This window comes from Lampetra fluviatilis, chromosome 35, assembly GCF_964198595.1.
Source record: "Lampetra fluviatilis chromosome 35, kcLamFluv1.1, whole genome shotgun sequence".
Classification (NCBI taxonomy): Eukaryota; Metazoa; Chordata; class Hyperoartia; order Petromyzontiformes; family Petromyzontidae; genus Lampetra; species Lampetra fluviatilis.
The window spans coordinates 1437986-1459479 of record NC_136309.1 but is presented as its reverse complement, the minus strand read 5'-3'; the positions used below and the strand labels follow the sequence as shown (position 1 = coordinate 1459479).

Below are 21494 nucleotides of genomic sequence, written 5' to 3'. Positions count from 1 at the left end.
CCGGGCCCAGGTTCGAGGGGCTCTTCACGGAGCTGGAGCGCCGGCGGGACGAGCTGGGCATCAACAGCTACGGCGTGTCGGTCACCACCATGGAGGAGGTGTTCCTGCGGTGAGCATGGCCGCCAGGGGGCGCGGCTACCACGGTGGTGGTGGGGGGGGGGGGCCCCGGGGGGGGGCCCCTTGTGCCCACGCCGCCGAACACGCTGTAACGCCAGCGTCTCGATGACTAACTGCGTAAAGGTCACGGATGTATTTTTTTGAGTAATGATTTCCAATGGTTTATAAGATTCTCTTGATTTGTTACCAATCATTTGGGGAGACCACCCATTACAAAAAGTAATGCGTCAACATGGAATCGCACCCTTGATACTTTGCAAAAGTCAAAAAGGCAAACTACATTGTGGTAGAAGATTGGTGAGGGGGGGGGCGATCAGGGAAGCGTGGCAGGGAGAGCAGTACTGCCTGGGACGAAGCAACTGGGGCCAAACACCCACAATGAGCCCATTTAACAAATGGGCTCATTCATTAATCGTAGAAATCTCATTCAGTGAATGACATCCGTTAACCAACTGAGTGGTGCAGTGTTTGTTATGAATGATTATTATTTGTTTCTTTGATATTGCGCCCTACATTCTGGGGCATCTTCTCAGAGCGCTTTACATCGCATTGCAAAGGGCACCCCCAGTGGCAGCTGTCCCTGTGGGCACAAGGTGACTCACCACCTGGCCTGGTGAGGGGCATTAATCTGGCAGTGGTGGGCGATGATTGCTTTGTAAGTTACTAATTGAGTAGTCGGCGGGTTAATTTTAATAAAAAACTTGGCAAATTTTGACCCTGACACCGGCACGCGATGTCCTTCCCTCGCAAATGGCATCGAGGGATCTCGAACGTCTACCGCGAAGCAGACGACACTTTGTCGTGGTCGGTACGCCCCTGGCTATAACCGGGTCAACTGCCAGATTTGAACCGTGAACCTCTGCAGCAGCAGGCGGCGAACGCTCGCCTGCCAGGCCGTGTCGGCACCCCTTTGCCGTCGTGGTTTCATTGGACGATAGCGGCGGGGCCGGCTCCTTGTGTGCGTCCGCGCCCCTGCAGCGTGGGCAAGCTCGCCGACTCAGCGCTGGACGCGCAGGCCAGGCAGCTGCCGCACCTGCACTACCAGCACGAGCGGCGCATGCATGACTTGACGGCCGAGACCGACAGCATCAGCGCCTCCATGGACGACACGAGCACCCTGGTCTCCGAGGACCTGTCCAGCATCAAGCTCAACACCGGGGTGCGTGAATGGGCCGGGTGCCGCTGAGAAGCCTGGGTTGGAATCCGGGTTTCGGCCGCCCCCTGCTTAACCTGGGATCCCGTGTGCGGCGAGTTGTGAGGTGGTCGGGCGGTGGCTTTTGAGGTCAACTCGCACCGCAGAGACCCTGGGCTTCAGCCACCGTGACCTCGCCTGGGATGTCAAGTGTCGCGAGTTGGTGGTCTCAGTCTCGTCACCAATGATTGCGTTTTGTAAAATGTTAAAACTGGGACAAAGAAAATCTCGATTTTCGCAAATTTTCTCACAGATATAACTGGCACAGCCTTATTGAAGCCACCGTTATTGTCCCAGCCAACAGGACGCCACGGTGGCGAAAGGTTAACTACCTTGCCTGGTATACAGGAGGTCGTGGGTTTGACGCCTGCTGTATATTTGACGCCTGCTGTATATTTGGAGTATGCATGTTCTCCCTGTAGTCCTGTTGGATTTTTCTCCGGGTCCTCCACATTTAGAATCAACATTCGTTTAGAGTAACCGGCTGCTATACATTTCCACATGATAAGCCACTTCGCTGAAGCTGTAATTTGTGACCAGGTCACTTCTGAAAAATAGCCGTATAGCTCAGTGGGCCTTACCTGGTCAAATAAACAAAAATAGTTAATAGTTTATGGGACATTTAGTAACTTAATATACGCGTCCCGTTTTTCCGCCCCACGTTCTCACCCGCGCCCAGATGTGGCTGTTGCTGCAGCAGTGCCGCGCCATGTTCCTCAAGCGCGCCGTCTACTGCTGGCGCAACTGGAAGGTGATGGTGGCGCAGTTCCTGGTGCCGCTCATCTTCACGACGGTGGCACTGGTGGTGGCGCGCACGCTGCCCGGCCCGCGCGACTCCCCGTCCCTCGACCTGTCGCTGGCGCGCTACGGCGCCCACGTCACCGTGCCGTACGCGCTGGCGCCCGGCGCTGGGCCGGAGGCCGTGAGCGTCGCCCTCGAGTACCGGCGGCAGGTCGCAGAGATGCGGACGGCCACGGCCGTGTTTGTCAACGACGATGTCAAGTACCCGGGAGGTGCGGCGACGCGCGGGGTTCTTACTCTCTCGTTTCCGTTCGGGTTCATTGCATGAAGCTGCAACCCAAAGATTTAGACGGCCTCCATCTGACAGTTGCATTCCTTTTTGGTGCATTCTTTGTGGCTGCATGACACAAATTTGAAGTATGTACAGTATGTGGAACTTCTTTCGTGCCGTACGTGCAAATCGGAGGTGCTGGGGAAGGACAACAAACTAATCACAACAACAAGCAGTTCTAACGAAATGAGATTTCAATCTAGTTTTAAAAGTGCATTGTTCATGAAAAAATGTAAATGCACGCAAAGCGGTGCGGCTTAGTAACCTTGTGTGCCCACCGCCACTACGTGATTTGTGTCGCGTGCCGCCCCTGGAGATGTCAAGCGTTCGAAATCAAGACCGTGCTTGATATACGCAATGTGGTCATGTCACTTGACATGTCACGTTTGTCTCTATTATTATTGCTCTCCGAGACGAATCCAGCGAGCGGCTGCGAAAAGGAAGCAGCCGTTAAGCAAGCGGTGCGGTTCGTTCTCCGCGTTGCAGGCGACATCTGGGACTACCTGGTGGACAATGCGGAGGCGGAGGGCGGCTCCTTCAACACGCACTGCGTCGTGGGGGCGGCCGTGGCCGGAGCAGGAGCGAACGGCAGTGGCGGCGTGAGCGTCACGGCGCTCTTCAACGGGCAGGGCTTCCACACGCCGGCCACCGCCCTGCTGCTCGTCGACAACGCCCTGCTGAGGCACGCCGTCGGGGCCAACCACTCCATCTCCGTGCGCAACTACCCGCTGCCTCGCAACGTCACCGAGCGCGCCATGGACCAGTTCCACGAGTGAGCGCCGCGCCACGCAAAAAACCACCACCCGTTCATCCGTCCAACCATCCGTCGTGACAAGTCAAACGTAGGATTAGTAAGATTATTTTGCCGTTAGAAATTTCCACATGATAAGCCACTTTTTGTTGAGCTGTCATTTGTGGCCAGGTCACTTGGGAGGAGGAGGAGTGGCTCTCCTCCTCCCAGCTCTCGTCCCTCGCCCACTCACTTGGGAAACTCTCACAAGCAATTGCATTTGGAGGCTTGCCCCCTCTTTTCTCTCCGCCTAATGAAGACCGCTTGTGTTGCAATAGAAACGTCGTGGGTTTTTTGCTTTTATTATTTTCAATTTATTAATTTTTATTTTTTATCTACGTGACTTTACCGAAAGAACCAAGAATACGCTGTACATACAAATCCTTTATCCCGCCCCCCCCCCCCCCCCCTTTCTACACCTGTCCTCCCCGACTGTGCAGGGGCCAGACGGGCTTCGCGGTGGCCTTCAACCTCATGTACGGGCTGGCGTCGCTGGCGAGCACCTTCGCCCTGCTGCTGGTGACGGAGCGCGCCACCCGCGCCAAGCACATCCAGCTGGTGAGCGGCGTGCGCGCCGTCTCCTACTGGCTCACCGCGCTGCTCTGGGACCTCTTCAACTACATGATCCCCTGCTGCTGCATCCTGGTACGCGTCTGCCCGCGTGTTGGCACGGTTGGCTACGCTCGGCGCGAGAGCAAGGAGTTGAACGTGCGCACGCGCGCACACGTTACACCGCCTGCCCCCTTGCCGGCACTTGACGTCGCCCACGCGGCAGCCGCGGGCGCGACATTGCACACGCGGTTTAGTGTTCGCGGTTCTCTGCACGTGGTTTAGTGAACGCGGTTAAGCTTGTACGTGTCTCTGTACGTAGTTTTGAGTTTACGCGTTTTTCCGTATGCGGTGTTTAGTTTTACGCGGTTTTGCCTACACGCTTCTACGTCCATCGTTTAGTTTTACGTGGTTCTTCGTAGCCCCATTTTCTGCTCTTTCTGTTCGCGTGTTAAGTGTTGAAAAGTACGCAAAAGAAATGTGGAAGAGGTGCATTGTTTGGAAATAGACTGAGAGACAGGAAGAGGAACCCGTGGATTGGAGAACGTACGCAAGTTAGAGAGATGCCATATTAGCTGTTAAGAAAAGTAAGTGAAGTTGCAAGAATGCATGCACGTGTGTGTGTGTGCGTGCATTTGTGTGTGTGTGTTTGCACGTATATGCGTGTGTGTGTATATATGTATGCACGAGTATGCGTGCACGTGTATATGTGTGCATGTGCAATCGTGTTTGCTTGCTTGCGCCGTGCGTGCGCGCACGCGTGAATGAGCACGCTTGCATGCGCGTGGTTGCGCGTGTGTTTGCGGTGTCCGTGCGTGCGCGCGCGCACACACATTGACACATACAGTGACACACACAGGTCACACACATGCACGTGCGTGCGCGTGGTTGCGCGTGTGTGCCCCGCAGCTGGTGTTCCTGGGCTTCGAGGTGAAGGCGTACACGGCGGGCGCGCACCTGCTGCTCGTGCTGCTCATCCTGCTGCTGTACGGCTGGGCCGTCATCCCGCTCATGTACCTGCTGCAGAACTTCTTCAGCTCCTCGGCGACCGCCTACACCCGCCTCAGCATGTTCAACGTCCTCTCGGGCACCGCCAGCTTCCTCTCCGTCAACATCCTGCGCATTCCAGGTGCTCCCGGCCCTCCGGGCGCCTCGGCCCGTCCACTCCGGACGGCGCCGCGCTCGCCGCTCTCCTTTGCTCGTTAGCCACTTCGTCAATTTTCTGGGTACATCGCACGTTTATTGCCGCGAGCGGGAATCGAACTCGGGTCGACGGGTTTTTTTCGTTGCGCAGCCCCTGTGGTATCGCACCCGAGGTGAAGTAGTTCTCGTTTAAACATTCCCACAGCTCTTTGCGTTTTCCGCCTTGGTCATTGTGCTGTGTGCCCACAGTCAACGTAAACTTACGCGCGTGGCCTTTAGCCCTGGGGGCCGCCCGCCGCTGTCAGGGTCACAGCATCTCGTCTCTCCCCTGCGCGCAGAGCTGGGGCTCCTCGATCTGTGCCACACCCTGGACAAGGTGTTTCTGATGCTGCCCAACTACTGCCTGGGCCAGTCCCTCAACTACTTCTACGAGAACTACCAGTTCATCCAGATCTGCAACAGCAGCATCCTGGCGCAAATCCTGTGCCGCAAAAACAGTGAGACCCGGCACCCACGCGGTTCGCTTCGAGCAGCGGTTCTTTAAACTGTCGCGCACGCGACACCTGGGGGTGCGAGATGCCCTTTGTGGGGGTGCGAGACACGTCCAGATGTTTTTAGAAAGTAAACCATCGAAACACAAATTGAGCACGGGCACGTAAGTACAATTCATTTGCTTCATAAAACCTGTGTATTTTTTTTACATGTACGATGGAATACCAAAGGGATGCAAGGCTGCAGTAAAGATTAGCAAGCACTGGTTTATACCGAACCGATTCTTTCACTTGGTGTGGGGATGAACATTCTCTAAATTCTCACTGGGTGTGTGCCGACTTAACAGCACCACGACTGCACATTCAACAGCACTGAGCTGATACATTTATCCAGACTCAATTTGAGTCTCGGTCTTGGCACATGCACCTCGTGTCAAACTGACGCATCCTGCGTCATGGTCCAGCAATAGCGCTTTCGCCCCTTGTGACGGAGGTTGACGGTTCGAATCCTAGAATCTTAGCGGTGATTATTACTGCGGCGTATAATAACCACAATAATACTACTGACTACGTGCCTTCTTCTTCAAACATCCCCTGATGACATATGCAAAATCTCAAAAACTCAAACGAGACTATTTTTATTTTACCAGGTAAAGCCCACTGAGCTCTGTAGCTCTTTTTACCAGAAGCGGCCTGGCTATCACGAATGATAGCTTAACGAAGTGGCTCATCACGTGGACATTTATAGCAGCCAAATTACTCTAAAACGCGTGTTTCTAAATATGGAGGGAAAAACCAGAGGACATACAGACTCCACACGTACTGGTGTCATAGTTGGGATCGAACCCACGGCCTCCTGTATACCAGGCGAGGTAGTTAACATCTTGCCACTGTGGCACCCAAAAGAGTGTCGGTCTATGTGCACCGGCATCAGGAGACTAGATTCCAAAATAACCCACAAATCATTACTTGCCGTTACTCACACAGCAGCAGCATCGCTCCCCCCCACCCCTGTCCTGCCACCTAATGTCCCAGCTCACTCTCACCAATGCGGCTCTCTCCTGGTCTTTCAAGTTGTCACCTGGTTACACGAAATGAACTTGCAACTTGAACTCGAAGCTGCTTGTTGACGTCGACGATGCTGGCGATGAGTGCTTGTGTATGTATGTTTGTAAAAATCTAGATGATGATTTAAAATTGCATAGCTCCAGTGGCTTCCTAATATCAGAAGGAAGAGCGTTCCAGACAGCCACAGAAACGCATCTGAAAGTGCGCGATGCTGTGACCGTCTTTGTTCGATGGTTAGCCAAAAGCCGCTGCTGCTGCTGCAGCGAGGATGACCAGAGCTCACGTGATGATGGTTGACGCTCCTTGACGAGCACGACGGCAACATGTTCATGATGTCGTCGCCGTCGTTCCCCTCCCCCGCCCCTCACCTCCCGCACCGCGCCGCAACAGACATCACATACCAGCTGGACTACCTGGCGTGGCAGCCGTACGGCGTGGGGCGCTACCTGACGCTCATGGCCGTGCAGGGCGCCACCTACCTCCTGCTCGTCTTCCTTCTGGAGCTGAACGCCTTCCGCAGCGTGGCGCGGCTCTGCCGCAACCTGTGCCACCGCCACCCCTGGGTGAGTGTTTCCCGGGCCGCGTGGATCTGGAGATGTTTTTTTTGTTTGATTTGTGTCGCCGCTGTTATCAGACCTCTGCTGCCGTGCGGTCGGGGCTCGGAGAGATCCCAAAGATTATTTTGTCCCACGACGTGATCGCACAAATTTGCGATAAAGATAATTACAAAATCAAAGAAAGTCACCATTCAGTGTCGTCAAACTGTTGCGTGCGTGCGTGCGTGTGTGCGTGTGTGCGTGTGTGTGTGCGTGTGCGTGCGTGCGCCGCAGTGGAGGGCGCGCGACGCGCAGGTGCCGGTGCAGGAGAGCAAGGAGGACGAGGACGTGGCTCGCGAGCGGCTGCGCGTGGCCAGCGTCTCCGCGGCCGTGCTCTCCGAGCAGCTCGTCGTCAAGGACCTGCGCAAGGTCAGGAGATGCAAGGGGGGGGGGCTGGGGATCTGGGGCCCTGGCGAGCGGCGCTTCTCTCAGCCTTTCCTGGGATCCATTCACCAGAAATGCGCCCGGTCGTGTCAGATCTTGGAGGCTGAAGCTACGCAGGCTTGAGCCTGGACAGTGAGCGACAGGTGTCATAGGCTGTGGGGTTAACGTGGTGGTCAGCAGAGGGCGGCGCGGCATATTCCATTGTTGTGCTGCAGTTTGGGTCTCCCACGTCTGCGCTGCCTCGGCCTTCACCGTCTGGTGCTGACCAGCGTGGTGAAGTATGACGAAAGTAACTCCCGCGACACGCAGGGACGTGGGGAGCCCCTCATCCAGCAGTGGATTGGCAAAAGGGCTGCACGTGTGCGTATACCATGACAAAAACACAAGTAGATAAACCTCCTTTCTTAAAAACTACTTGAAACTATTTTATTTTACCGGATAAGGACCACTGAGCGACATAGCTCTTTTTCAGAAGCGACCTGGCTATCGCAAATGATAGCTCGGCGATGAACGTGTAGAATGAACCTGAACAGTGAACCTGAACAATCACGACCACCGTAAAAGGAACGACCGTGAACCGTGAACGGTGACATTGAGCGAGCCTGAGCGATGACCCCGAGCGATGACCCCGAGCGATGACGCCGATGACCTCCAACAGGTGTACGGGGTGAAGAACCCGCTGGTGGCCGTGGACGGGATCAGCATTGGGATCCCGGCGGGCGAGTGCTTCGGCCTGCTGGGCTTCAACGGCGCCGGCAAGACGACCACCTTCAAGATGCTGACGGGCGAGGAGACGGTGACGTCGGGCGACGCCGTCATCGGCGGCTACAGCATCCTCACCGACATCCGCAAGGTGAGCACCGCCGCCGCCTCCTGCCGCTCCTCGGCAAGGATGCGGCACCCGGCTCCGGCGTGGTGGGGGGAGGCGTGAGGCGAAGAGGGTGGTGAGGTATTCATATTCTTAGGTTTTTTCGGTAAAGTCACGTAGGTAAAAACATTAAAATTAATAAAAGTAAAATAAAATAAAAATCACGACGTTTCGGAGGCAACACAAGCCTCCGTCTTCAGGTGGAACCGTTTTATTAATTTTAATGTTTTTACCTACGTGACTTTACCGAAAAAACCTAAGAATATGAATCCTTGCAGTCACGAAAGCTTCAAATCTAGGGTGGTGAGGGTCGAAGAGGGTGGTGAGGGTCGAAGGTGGCGGCGAAAACGTTAGAGGCGATGAGCATGGCAAGTTAGGGGGGTAAATAATTATTTTGTTTATTTGCTTTGACGCTTTCCAGCTGAGGTTGAAAGCGTTTGCGTGTTGGTTCTGTCTGTCCTTATCAGAATCCTTATAAGAAAAAAGATTCATATATATATTTTTTATACTAGAGGAATGCGATGAGCTATTAAGCTGTTTTTCACAGATGTTCGGTAGTTTTCACGGATGTTTGGTAAGGGAGGGGGGGGCGGCACAATAGCTCTGATAAAGGCGATTCAATGTGAACTCAACTTTAGCATCAAGTTGTGTTGCTATTTTAGAGACCAATTGAAAACCGGCCTAGTGGATGAAATTATTGCCCACAAATTGGATAACCAAACCAGTGCTAAAATAATACTGTAAACGCGTTTTGCCCTGACAGCTGTCGGTTGGCTTCCATAAAGACAATTGAATATTTCCTACGTGTGTTGTGTAGCATTACATCAGCCATGCGAATGCGTGATTCTTCTTACTTGCCATGCAAATGCCTGATTTTTCTTCATTCTTTTATATATGGATCGGAGCGATCGCAACAACCCTTCTCTCCCTACTCGTCCTGAATGGACAGTCAACGATCGACATGTCACTCTTCCACTCTTGTGATTTGATTAATTGTTTTAGGATCCCAATTCAATAAAAAAATCTCTACACTTTTCTACGTTAGTAAAAGGGGGCATCTTTAAAAGCGAGAGTATTTGCACGGCCCTGTTGCACACAGCGTGTACGAATCTAAACCGGTGACATTCTGCCACGTGCAATTTGATGCGTACAAAAAGTGAGGGATATGATTGATTTTTTTTCTCTGATGAATCGATGCGTCGACACGTACCGAGTGGACATAGACGTTGCTATGAAGGCATTTCAGAGGTCTTACCTTGGGGTGACACACTCAAAAGAGTCTACCCCTGCCGGGGTTCACACTTCTTAGGTCATCACCGTTGTAAACCCCGATCCGTATTTATTTTCTCTCGTTGAAACTGTGCAAGCAAATTCCTCGTTTGCGGTATCAAAGCGAGACACCGGGCTCCAGGAACTTTTAATGTTGGCTCATGGCCTGTGCCATCAAAACCAATTTTATCGGCGTGAGATGTCCTCTGCGCGACACCGATGTGCACGCATTCATGGCGGGATTTTAATTTAGCTTTTTGTTCGACTATTGATTGCATAAGTTAAAAGTTTTGAAATAACACGTATGTATGTATGTTGAACTTCTTTCGAACCGTACGTTATCGCCTCGTACGGTCGGTTGGTTACGGACGGTGCGACGGAACTTCAACATACATGCACACAACCGTGCTGATCAGAGGACAACAAACTAAACACGAAAAAATATGCACTTACCAGGCGACCCAGGCGGTACCTGGACACTGAGACGGACGCTAACGATGAAGACGACGGGCGGAGTAACGTCATCCCGCGTCTTGACTGGAATCGCGGTTGCGCGCGTGTCTGCGAGTCAAGGTGCAGCAGCGAATCGGCTACTGCCCGCAGTTTGACGGGCTGCTCGAGCACATGACGGGCCGCGAGACGCTGTGGATGTACGCGCGCCTGCGCGGCGTTCCCGAGCGCCTCATCCCGGCCATGGTGGACGACGCGCTGCGAGCGCTGCTCGTCGAGGCGTACGCCGACAAGCTCGTGCGCACGTACAGGTGGGCCACGCACGCCACGCACGCCACGCACGCCACGCACGCCACGCACGCCACGCACGCCACTGCGGCCGCTCCGGGGTGACCAATAGGGTGTGAATTGGTCTGTCATGAGGTAGGCGCTGATAAGCGGTTTACAGCGATGCCTTCGTGCATTGCCACTTCGTTCTGTGCCCTGGAACCCCCCCCACCCCTTGTCTTGCCTGACGATCTCCCGCCGTGCCGTGGCACGTGCCCCGGATGGCGCCTCCTCACCGACGCAGCGGTGGCACCAAGCGCAAGCTGAGCACGGCGGTGGCGCTCATGGGCTCTCCGCCCGTCGTGTTCCTGGACGAGCCGTCCACGGGCATGGACCCCGTGGCGAGGCGGCTGCTGTGGGACGCGTTGAGCCGCGTGCGCGAGGAGGGCAGGGCTCTCGTCATCACCTCGCACAGGTGTGTGCGTGTGTGCACGTGTGTGTGCGCGTGTGCATGTGTGTGCGTGTGTGCCTGTGCGCGTGTGTGTGCGTACACGTCATGAGGCGGCTGGGCGTGGCGCTGGCCACCCACCCCCTCGTGTGCTGTGCCGGCCTTCATAGGTGCTGGCGAACAGCACTTGTCCCGACAGTCTGTTAAGGGCTATACGGGGGATCTTTGTTCTTTATACATGTGGCCCCATATGTGTGTGCACCTGCAAATGATCATGAATGTGATTAATTTTGAGTAATTATTATTATTATTACTACAGTGTACATGCCATGCCCACTTTCTCATTTTGACCTCATCTCAATGTTTAACTGCAGACACCAAACCCTTGACAACTGCACGTGATTGATTCTGGAGAGGCCTTCATCCAGCAGTGGATTGACAAACACCTGTACATGTTGGCTGGATTATTATTGCCATATCAGAGTGTATATAAGGAATATTACGTGGTGGAATTGTCAAGTTTTGAGCACCCCCTCCCCCCCGTTAAAACGCTGTCCGCCCCCCCCCCCCCCCCCGTCTCCTGGCCACGTGCGCTCCCCAGCATGGAGGAGTGCGAGGCGCTGTGCACGCGCATCGCCATCATGGTGAACGGGCAGTTCCGATGCCTGGGCAGCCAGCAGCACCTCAAGTCGCGCTACGGCAGCGGCTACACGCTGCTGGCGCGCATTCGCGCCGAGCAGGCCGACACGCAGCCCTTTAAGCACTTTGTCGAGACCACCTTCCCCGGTAACGGAACGCCGGTTTCACGGTTCGCGTCTCTTTCGATCGATCGATGATTTAAATGCCGCGGGCGCGTTGCGGCGACCTCGCAAACGAACGCGCGGAAAGTATTGTACGTAAAAGCAAACGAGTACAACTTGGCGAGTAAATAGGGGAGGGGGGTGGAGGAAGATTTGGAGGGGACTGATAGGGAAACGAGCGACGAACGGCAGATGGACCACGACAAAGGTCGAGTCGACACAATGCCAAGCCACGCACGTCCGGAGGGGGGGGGGGGGGGACAGCCAACGGAGGGTCCTCAGCACCAGCAGAATGCTGCCGGGGAAGTCGGGAGAAACTCGATGTGTCAACAAAAAGTAAATCAGAAAAACGCTCATCGTGGGAGCCCTGCCTTAACACAGAGACACAGAGATAAAATGCAAAAATCCAATCGGCTGATGTTTTGGGTAGCGTGGCACTTCTTAGGAGCGGAGATAAATGGCGTTGGAATTAACCAGCATGGTGACGTATGGTCAAACAACCCCCACGATGACACAACACTGCATGGAGATGCCTTCATCCAGCAGTTGATTGACAAAGGCCTGTAAATAATAATTACTTGTATACAGGATACAGTTTTATGTCTGTCTTAAGGACATTTACTCTGTCCATGTAATTGCAGCATGTGATGGATTTGTGCGTATCGAGTTGGACTGAGGTAAAACTGGCATTGCCATCCATTCGTACAAAAATCAATTACCCCGAAAGTCTCATCTTGATTTGCTCTCGCGAGATGCAGCTGACCCAAGTGTCAGGTTACAGAGTACACAGTGCACCGATTGAATGCATTCCTGTCAACCCATGCGGTTTACCCAGTATTCTTGTACAGGGAAATTGAGTTTTCAGGTCCATACAGCATACAGCGCTTTCAATAGGGCAATTTTATTTTGTCTGTTTGTGTTTCTTCCTTGTGATGGGACTTTTTAGGATGAACGTTGAGATTTCTAAGGGTACGGGATGACTAATGAGGTTTGAATTGGTCTGTAATACGGTAAGGCACTGATAAGGGGTTGTCAGGAATGTAAACGTGTGTTTCCAATGCAGATATCACGTGTCACGCAACATGATGTTTCTGTGTTCTTGATTTTACGTTACGTCTGTCGTGTGGGGGTTGTTCCTTCCGATTGCAGGCAGCATCCTCAAGGACCAGCACCAGGGCTTGGTTCACTACCACCTGACCGACATGGACATGAGTTGGGCCCAGGTACACACTCGGCAGTCGTCCAGAACAACACGGTTGACGGCACTCGCGTCGCGAGCACTCCTCTAAGCTGTCAACGCTCGCAAACCGATCCCAGCCACGGCTGACTTTTGAGTGGCACGTGGCAACCTTCCAACTCACCGTTGTCGCCATCCTGTAGTGACCAAGGGCGGTGATGCACGGCGAAGAACCGGCACGGCACGGGGGAAGCCTTCATCCAACAGTGGATTTTGACCAAGAGGCTGAACATTGTTTCATTATTTTAAATAATAGTATGCACTGTACAATATGTCATGCTTGCAAATAGGCAATCCAAAAATGTTGGGATCCTGTAATCGCAATGTTGTAAAGGATGGATAATACACTGTAACATGATAGCAAATGTCATGTTAATAGCTTCAAAAAGTCAAAGAGTCTCCACTTGTTCGCCATCGTTGTCAACACATGCCTGGAATCTTCTCCAGGTGGTTTCCAGAGCCAGAGTCTCCAGGGCAGCACATTTGTTGTGGTTTTGTGGCAAATTCTCAGAAGTGCTAAAAACATTTTTAAGCACCCTGTACGACTGTTGCTTTTATATAACCTGCGGGTATCAGGAATTGCGGTATCTCGGGTAGTGACAGCAGCAGCCAAGCCACAGCACCAGAACACGACCCCACTGGTGGATTTTGCTGCTTCTGAAAAAGAGCTAGAAAGCTCAGTTGGACCTTACCTGGTAAAATAAAATAAAAAAATTGGTGGATTCATCCCGCTCATCCCTCGTACGTGTCCCCCCGCCAGGTGTTTGGGATGCTGGAGAAGGCCAAGCGAGACTACTGCCTCGACGACTACTCCATCAGCCAGATCTCCCTGGAGCAGGTCTTCCTGGGCTTCGCTCGCTTCCAGCGGCACACGGAGGAGCGCCCCGAGTGACCTCCCCCACTGCCGCCCCCGCGTCACCGCAGCCCGGGAAACAGCGTCTGAAGATCCTCGTCGGGAGGGGCTGGGCTTGTTTTTGGCGAGGGCGCTCGATCGATCGCTCGCTCGATGGGCGACAGGCTGCGTTGCCAGCAATGCCCGTGAACCCAGGTTTAAGCGCCGTCCCCAGCCATCAAGGCGACGCGGCCACCACGCCCGTCGTCACCCACTGGAATCGCCGTCGCCGCAACTCTCCGTCCATTCACGCGCGACGACGGCTGTCGCGTTGTTTGCACTGCACGATGACCTCCGCTCGACAAAGAGTGTTTCCGTCTTGGGGTCCGCGTATCCTTTCCGCCGACGGCGAACGCGGTCCCGTTCTTTTAAAATGAAAATGAATTTCACTTCGCGTGAGAAGCATGCAGGCGCGCACACGGTCTACTCGTGCATGCCACTTGCACTTTCATCAGTAGAAGTGCCTGAGCGTTTGCGATTTGAGCTGTACATCGTTTTCCCTTGCAGACGCCGGTGAAAGCATCGTTGATTTCTCACGCTCTTGTCGCCACTTAACGCGTGCAAGCGTGAATTCAGCCATCGCTGGCAGGGTGGACATGAAGTTACGTTCGTCGGTAATTATGTTGCAGATCTCAGATATGAAAATTTCAGTTACTTTTTCTCATATGGTCGTCATACTGTAAATTCCAGTTTTTTGTTTCAATATACTGATATATATACGTTTGATGTTACATGAACAGATGTCTTCTATAAGGTATATTTTGCACACAGTTACTTAAAAAAATCGATGATAGATAAAGCAATTTTAGCTACAGTACTCACATTACTGTCTTGCTTCCACGTTCAGGTTTTGAGGGAATGCTGCATCTGAACCAACTCCCGTCAAAAGGATTGCGTTATATCCGTGCACGCATCATGAATGACCTCGGTTTCACAGCTGTCTCTCGGCATGATCAGCGTTCTGCTTTCATCACACAGCTTGGGAACACATTTGTAATGAAAGCTGCACTTTTGGCATTCTCTCGCATGCGATCGTTTATAGCTCACTCCCTCTCACCTCTCCACGTTTTCTTTTAAACATTGCCAGTTTGGACTGAGTTTATAATACGCTTGCGTCCAAGCCAGCCCCCCACGTGGACCCGAGGAGTTGTGACGTTGGAGCCATTGGCTTTGGACGTCACCTCTCGTCATTGCGTACGAGAGCCCACCGTAATATCGCTGCGTTGACCGCATAGCACGGCTGCTACAACACATCGGGCTCTCTCTGAGCAGTTGGATTTCGAGCCCTCCTTCGATCAAAGATCGAATCAGGGTGATGGATTTTGTGCGAGTGCCGGCTTTAGCGGACCAGCGTCCGTTCGCATGCCGATGGCGCTGTGGCGTCACCTGCATGTGAACGGAAGTGTCAGGAAACCCAGCGGCATTTGTTTAATGGGGCTGCACCATGCTGACGCGAAGCAGAAAGTCGAAATCGGTCTGCTACCGCAAGCTATTGGAAAAGATTGATCCATAAGGCCCCGCAATCTGATTGACCAAAATGTCATCTTTACACGGGGTAAAGCAGATCGTTGTTTGTGTGCACATAATTTTTCTGTTATACATGATTGGAGGCCGGGCTTCCAACATCAAGAGTCTCGCACGGCCTTTCAGCCCCCAGCTCTTGGCTTCTGCTCACCTTCGTGGCCGTGGATGGCGTTGTGGGTGCACAGCGCTCGCCGCCCAAGTCCGTGGGTCTCTGTCATTCCCGTAGAGGGGGGCGCGCCTCCGAACGGCTTCGATGCGCAACTCGCCGTCTCGGGAATTGTCCTGCTGGGTTCGGGCACGAGAGTCCGCATTGACGCGTGACCCATTTTGTGGCCGCGCAGTCAAGAGGTCGCTCAAACCGAACTTTTTCATTTCCTCTTATTCTCCGCCCACATTGAGCCTACACAAGACACGGCTTCAATTTGGCGATTGTGAGGTTTTTGTGTTGAGTATACACTGGTGTGGGGGGCTGATGATCTCAAAGGGAGCTATCAGGTTCTGTGTAAATACAACTGTGTGACGTGCAAATGGGACGTTGTTGTTACAGCCTTGGGGATTTAGGTTATTTCCGTGCTCGTTGATATAAAATATCGTTGCTTTTTCCATTTTATATCTGGTGGCTTTTGTCATGGGTTGAGCTTGTGGACCACTATTAGGTGAATTTGGCACGTGTCTTTTTTTACCAAAATCAAGCACTCAATGCAAATAGAAAATATACCGTGTTTTTCAAAAGAGAATTTAACAACAGCACACATGTTTATCGATAATGGACTTAAGAGAGCTTCAATCAGTAAATACGTCTGATATCAACCGTGCACACAAATGCAAGTCAAAGTGTTGGATAAATTACTTAAAATGACACTTGAAAGGTCGATGTGTGACCGCAGTGCAATTCAGGGGTGATGCTCAATTCTGGCCGCATTCCGTTCATTTGGTCTGCCGACCCGTGCCCAGAGCACCGAGCGCAGCGAGCAGTGCGTTCGCACGAGTGCAGCGTCATTCTAAAACCGAAAGCCACTCCGCAGATGTGACGCTTGAGAGAAGCCCGCAGTGTCGTGGGAGATCCTCCACGCGGCGGACGCTCTTCCACTCTCCCCACTGCGCGACCGAGCCGTATCGGGCGCCGTGCCGAGCCCGGGTCGGCTCAGGGGGAGCGGCGGTGGGGTTGTTTGTCCCACCGCATTTGCCGCACGCGGCGAGCAGGTTGAGGGGTGCTCGTAGTTGACGCTGTGCAATGGTGACGACATCACCACTTCTATTTTAAAGCATATGTACTTTTATACGTGTATATCGGAGCGTAGAACTATTTGATTTCATTGAGCTGATTTATTTGGGCTTCATGTCTGCCAGTTCCTTTTAGACCAGGCTTCCCAAATTACAATTCTCGTTTCCAGCCGTGGTGCCGGGTTTTTTTTTAAAATAAAATACTGTTTATGCAATATCTTTAAAAATAAAATTTCATACAATTGCGGAAGATTGGTAAATTGAAAATGTGGACCATTGCACGAATGAGGACAAGCTTAGATGAGCAAGTTGATCTTTGGGGGGGGGGGGGGGGAGCTACCTGTGAACATTCAAATACTGTACACATCTAATACAGGCCTGCGCGAGGCTGTGCTTAAAGTTCCAGACGTGCCCCCCCCCCCCGGCTTGCTGACACGTGAAGCTGATTTTTCGACGTTAAAAGGATCGCGTCCACCTTACGTCGATGCCGTGCGCGTGCAAGTGGCGAGTTGCGTGCGATTACTTGAAAGCATCGCCGTCGGGACCACTGGGCAGACAAACGAAACTCAAAAAAAGTCTCGATTGTGCATCTGGGCCAAATAAGTGTGGAGCCAGTGGCGTTCCGTGTTGGTGGCCGTCACTCGCACAGTTCGCCCAACGCGCCCGAGAGAGAGGAGCGAGAGAGGAGCGAGAGAGGGAGCCGATCTTTGTGCTTTCCGTGGAACTCGCGAGCTCAGACCACGGTCGTGGTCGGCAGGGCCAGATTAAGTTTGATGGGGGGGGGGGGATCTGCCTGAGGGGTGTTCGAGTTGTGGGGGGGGGGTGTCTTCTTTCTATCTTCTATTTCTTACCTTTTTTTCATCATCACATATGCCCGGTGCCAAACACTCCATTGTTGTCATTCAGTGTGGTTATTTAAACAGAACAAGCTTAAGACAATTATTTTAAAATGTGTCACATTATTTGGTGGAGAATACACAGCGGTGCTTTGACTATAATTATATCAAATTGCCTATAGGATGTATGACATGGATACAGTATTGCATTTAAGCCGTTATAAAGCAGGACATTTGGGGGGGGGAGCAGCCCCCTAAAACTCCGAGGTCTGAGCTCCACACGACGCGTCACAAACCCGCCGGCTTCTCACTCGCTCGCCTGTTCTAAGATCAACGATTGGGGAATAAAATATAACTTCTTTCCTGCCAAGGATTTTCCATGCATAACCATTTGAGTTGAGCCCTCTCGGGTGAGGCGTGGGGCTTGCGTTTGTTAGTTTTTGTTTTTACTCGGTGCTGTGGAATGTCTTGCAATGAAAAGGGATTTAGCATTTAACGAAAGTGATTGTACATATGCAGACATATCTACCTTGTTGGTTTGTAGTAGCTTACTTAGCCGGAAATTGTGATTTGTTTTTAATCTGGGTGGTTAGCGTGTGGCAAGATTTTGTTGAAATGTTTTTCCCCCCCACTAAAGTCTCTATCGAATGTTTAATCGTGACCGATGAGCGGATATGGCAGACATGCCCGCTTGGCCCATTGATTTGGTGAGATGAATGGGACGCCATCCTAGGACAGTGCACATTTCTTCTCCTCCACGCTCGGTGGGGAGAGACTGGTGGGTGGGACAGAGTGAGAGTGACCGTCAGCCACAATGAATTTTGTTCCAGATCCGTCCTGCCAGCTGTGTGTGTCCAGCACTGAATATTAATAAGAGAGGCTAACACCATTCAATGGGTATTTTAACAGACTCGTCCGTTCGAAGGGAGAGACGTCTGTCGCTGTGTGGACACGTCGCCCCGTGTTGATACGTGACCTCCCGCAGCGGAACTGCGCTCACTTCGGTTGGTGATCGACGTTCGGACGACGTATCGGAGCGAACCGCGACCCTAAAAAGGAATAGCACTGCCCACGTGGTGTAGCCCCCCGTGATCCGTGGGTCAAACAAATCACTCGAGAGCGTTTTTTTGTTGCGAATGCTGTCGCAAAAGGTCACACGTTTGGCGCAACGGCCCTTCGCTGACTGTGCGCGATGATTGATTTGCCATTCGATGTTGTTTTGAATGAATGATGGGGGGAGGTTCGTGCTCTCTCAAGAGGCTTAACCCAATCTGCCCGTCTTAACCCGAAGATGGCATTCCGTTTTCTAGTCGCATCTTTGTTTTGTATTCGATTGCGGTTGTGTGATTGATATGCTTCTCGTTGTTTGGCAATTTTTGTGTTTCTTATTGCAAAAAAAAAGTTTCAAACGGTTCTTGTTTAATGTATGACTGTCCTTGATTGATAATGGACTTTAAAAATCTGGGTTGATAACAATGCAGGTGTGCGGTTCTGCTTTGTTGTTTAACTTGTTTAAAACCATTATTTATAGTCTTGTAACAAGAGTAATTTATAAATTACCTTTTAAAATATACAGTCGTGTTATGGTCTCCATTAACATATCTAATATAACTCATTTGCATGAAGCTAAAATGAAAAAAAAACACACCAGCGAGAGTCGGAGGCGATAGAAATGTTGATATACAGTACAACAAGTGATGTGTACACCCTAAGTAATTAGTTTGTACGTCTATACTCGACGCAGAAGATACTTGGCTTCGATCGTCCGCGAAGTTCCAGGGCCACAATCCGTATCTGCACAAACGATGGCAGTTGCGGACACTTGATGCAGAGGAGATGTTGTCACGTTCGCTCTCCAGTCGGTGTGCCACTGTGGTCACGCAGGACACACCATTGGACATCTATCGACTCAATGCCCCATTCACAGATGCGAAGGAGGCATCATCGCGATAAACTCTGCCATTTCTCGCACAGTTGCGTGGCCTCAACCGCCGCATTGCAACATGATAGTTATCGCTGTGCACACGGTGCCGGATGAAGCGAGTGCGGGGCCTGTAGAATATGTTATAAAGGGGCCCTAAATTAAAAAAAATATAAAAACACATTTTTAACTTTCACAGTAAAGTAATTGTATTTTTTCATTTGCTATACAGCCAAATAATACGACCAATCGCTAACCTTAAACACCCAGTCGGTCATGCAAGTTGAAGGCAGTGTAGTACTATAGTAACAGAGAGAATGCAGAATCACTGAACCGGAATTTAAATCGAAACGGAATTGATAGCTTGATGAAAGCATTTAGAGCAGGGCCCTTGAAAGTGCGGGGCCCGTAGCTACTGCATATGTAGCAGCTACTGCATATGTAGCAGCTACTGCATATGTAGCAGCTACTGCATATGTAGCAGCTACTGCATATGTAGCAGCTACTGCATATGTAGCAGCTACTGCATATGTAGCAGCTACTGCATATGTAGCAGCTACTGCATATGTAGCAGCTACTGCATATGTAGCAGCTACTGCATATGTAGCAGCTACTGCATATGTAGTAGCTACTACCAGAGGTGTGGACTCGAGTCATGTGACTTGGACTCGAGTCAGACTCGAGTCATGAATTTGATGACTTGCGACTCGACTTGGACTTGCATAACAATGACTTTGTCCCACCTCTAAGATGTGGACTCGAGTCATGTGACTTGGACTCGAGTCAGACTCGAGTCATGAATTTGATGACTTGCGACTCGACTTGGACTTGCATAACAATGACTTTGTCCCACCTCTGGCTACTACTAGCTACTACACGTGTAGTAGTAGTAGCAGCTGCTACTACACGTGTTGTAGTAGTAGCAGCTGCTACTACACGTGTTGTAGTAGTAGCTGCATATGTAGCTACTTTTGCTACTAGGATAATCCGGCACTGGCTGTACATCAACAGCAGCCACATGAATGAGACTCCAATTCCCAACTCTTATCTGGACCAATCGGTCCTCTGTGTCGTGGACCTCAAGACCAGGCTCAATATATTTCCTCTTCTCTGCTTTTGAATGGAATCTCTTGGTTGGCACACTCTGTGGTTGTGTGTACACACCACACATCCACCCGTTTCGCCTGTGCGATGTGTCCCAATCCTTCGCGCAGCATCTTGAGGTGTGGCTGCATTTGGATGTCACGTTATTGTTACAGATTGCAAGTGCGCCGCACAGAGCGAATGACGGAACATTCGAGCACACACTCGTCCATAACGGCGCCTGAAAAAGAAAACCGGCGGGCGACGTTTTGAGCAATGGCCCTTCAGTCAACCCGTCGCCCCTGCTTGGTTACCGTGACCTCTTGTCAGCCAGCCCTCGACACTTCACGTGGCCTCAGGGTGCACCTAGCCTGGCACAAGCGCTGCGATGACGTCCCAGCCACTTAGACGCGAACTGTGGCTGTCTTTGGTAATAATTTCAACCCCAAAACGGGGAGATCAAAACCTGAAGCTAATCGGTTTTGATCTTCCACGAAGCTCGCGGTCCACTCCTTACCAGCCACGGCAGGAGACGCGGACAGCTGACGCACAACTTGCAAAGTGAAAACCCTCCAGCAGTGCAGTCCCGAGCCAATGCCCGATCGGCAAACACGAAGGAGAGGTCGCAGCTTCAGTTTCATTTATTTGGTAGAGCCCTGTGAGCCATTCGGCTCTTGAATCGGGTGCAACCGCAACAAACAAAAACATGAACAAGAAAACATCTTAAAGTGACTTTTACGCAAATAGAAAAATCCAGGAAAAAACTGCAAAATATTCCACAAAAAGCACCGTCCACCAACGCTGTGTGCAAAAATCCGAGTGGGATGCAAGTCAAACAACAACAACTACAAGACAACTTAGATTAAAGCCATCAGTCTAACTCCGTACTACAACAAACAAACATGGCCAAACCAAAAACCGTTTTCGAAATCACCAAAATAAAGCCATAAGCAATGTAACAGTGATCATAGGAACTGTGACCGAAATTTCACAATAAACGACATGAACAACATAGACCACCAAAACCCTGCAGCCATAGCTGTCTGCATGAGTCACTCCACAACAGCAGGAGCATCAGTCGGAGTATCAAAATTTTCAATGCACCTTTAAGATCAGCACACTAAATAAAAACTCAAGATCATACTTTGCAGCGGCCATCCGGAACGAAACGTGATTTTAAGCCGCTGAACAGCAGTGGCAGCTCTGGGTGTACAACTCCTCTAGAGCAGCTTTGAGTGAAGATCTCACAGGTCGTGATCCAAGTTGCAGTGAG

At 51.7% G+C, this 21494-nt stretch overlaps 1 protein-coding gene across 2 annotated transcripts in view; it reads left to right on the top strand.

Moving 5' to 3' along the window:
- The window catches only part of ABCA3 (ATP binding cassette subfamily A member 3), a 43078-nt gene extending 25923 nt beyond the window's left edge, over positions 1 to 17155 (top strand). The window contains exons 17-31 of one of the 2 annotated variants that reach the window (XM_078872636.1): positions 11 to 109; positions 1096 to 1276; positions 1989 to 2322; positions 2868 to 3153; positions 3612 to 3816; positions 4630 to 4849; positions 5202 to 5360; positions 6813 to 6985; positions 7253 to 7387; positions 8061 to 8255; positions 10113 to 10300; positions 10561 to 10731; positions 11306 to 11490; positions 12654 to 12727; positions 13502 to 17155. In XM_078872636.1, coding sequence (XP_078728762.1) covers positions 11 to 109; positions 1096 to 1276; positions 1989 to 2322; positions 2868 to 3153; positions 3612 to 3816; positions 4630 to 4849; positions 5202 to 5360; positions 6813 to 6985; positions 7253 to 7387; positions 8061 to 8255; positions 10113 to 10300; positions 10561 to 10731; positions 11306 to 11490; positions 12654 to 12727; positions 13502 to 13633 — 2737 coding nt within the window. In that variant the 3' untranslated portion in view covers positions 13634 to 17155. Of the gene's footprint in view, positions 1 to 10; positions 110 to 1095; positions 1277 to 1988; positions 2323 to 2867; positions 3154 to 3611; positions 3817 to 4629; positions 4850 to 5201; positions 5361 to 6812; positions 6986 to 7252; positions 7388 to 8060; positions 8256 to 9995; positions 10040 to 10112; positions 10301 to 10560; positions 10732 to 11305; positions 11491 to 12653; positions 12728 to 13501 lie in introns of those variants that run through there. The other variant, XM_078872637.1, reaches the window with a different exon arrangement.
- Positions 17156 to 21494: the final 4339 nt, after the last annotated feature.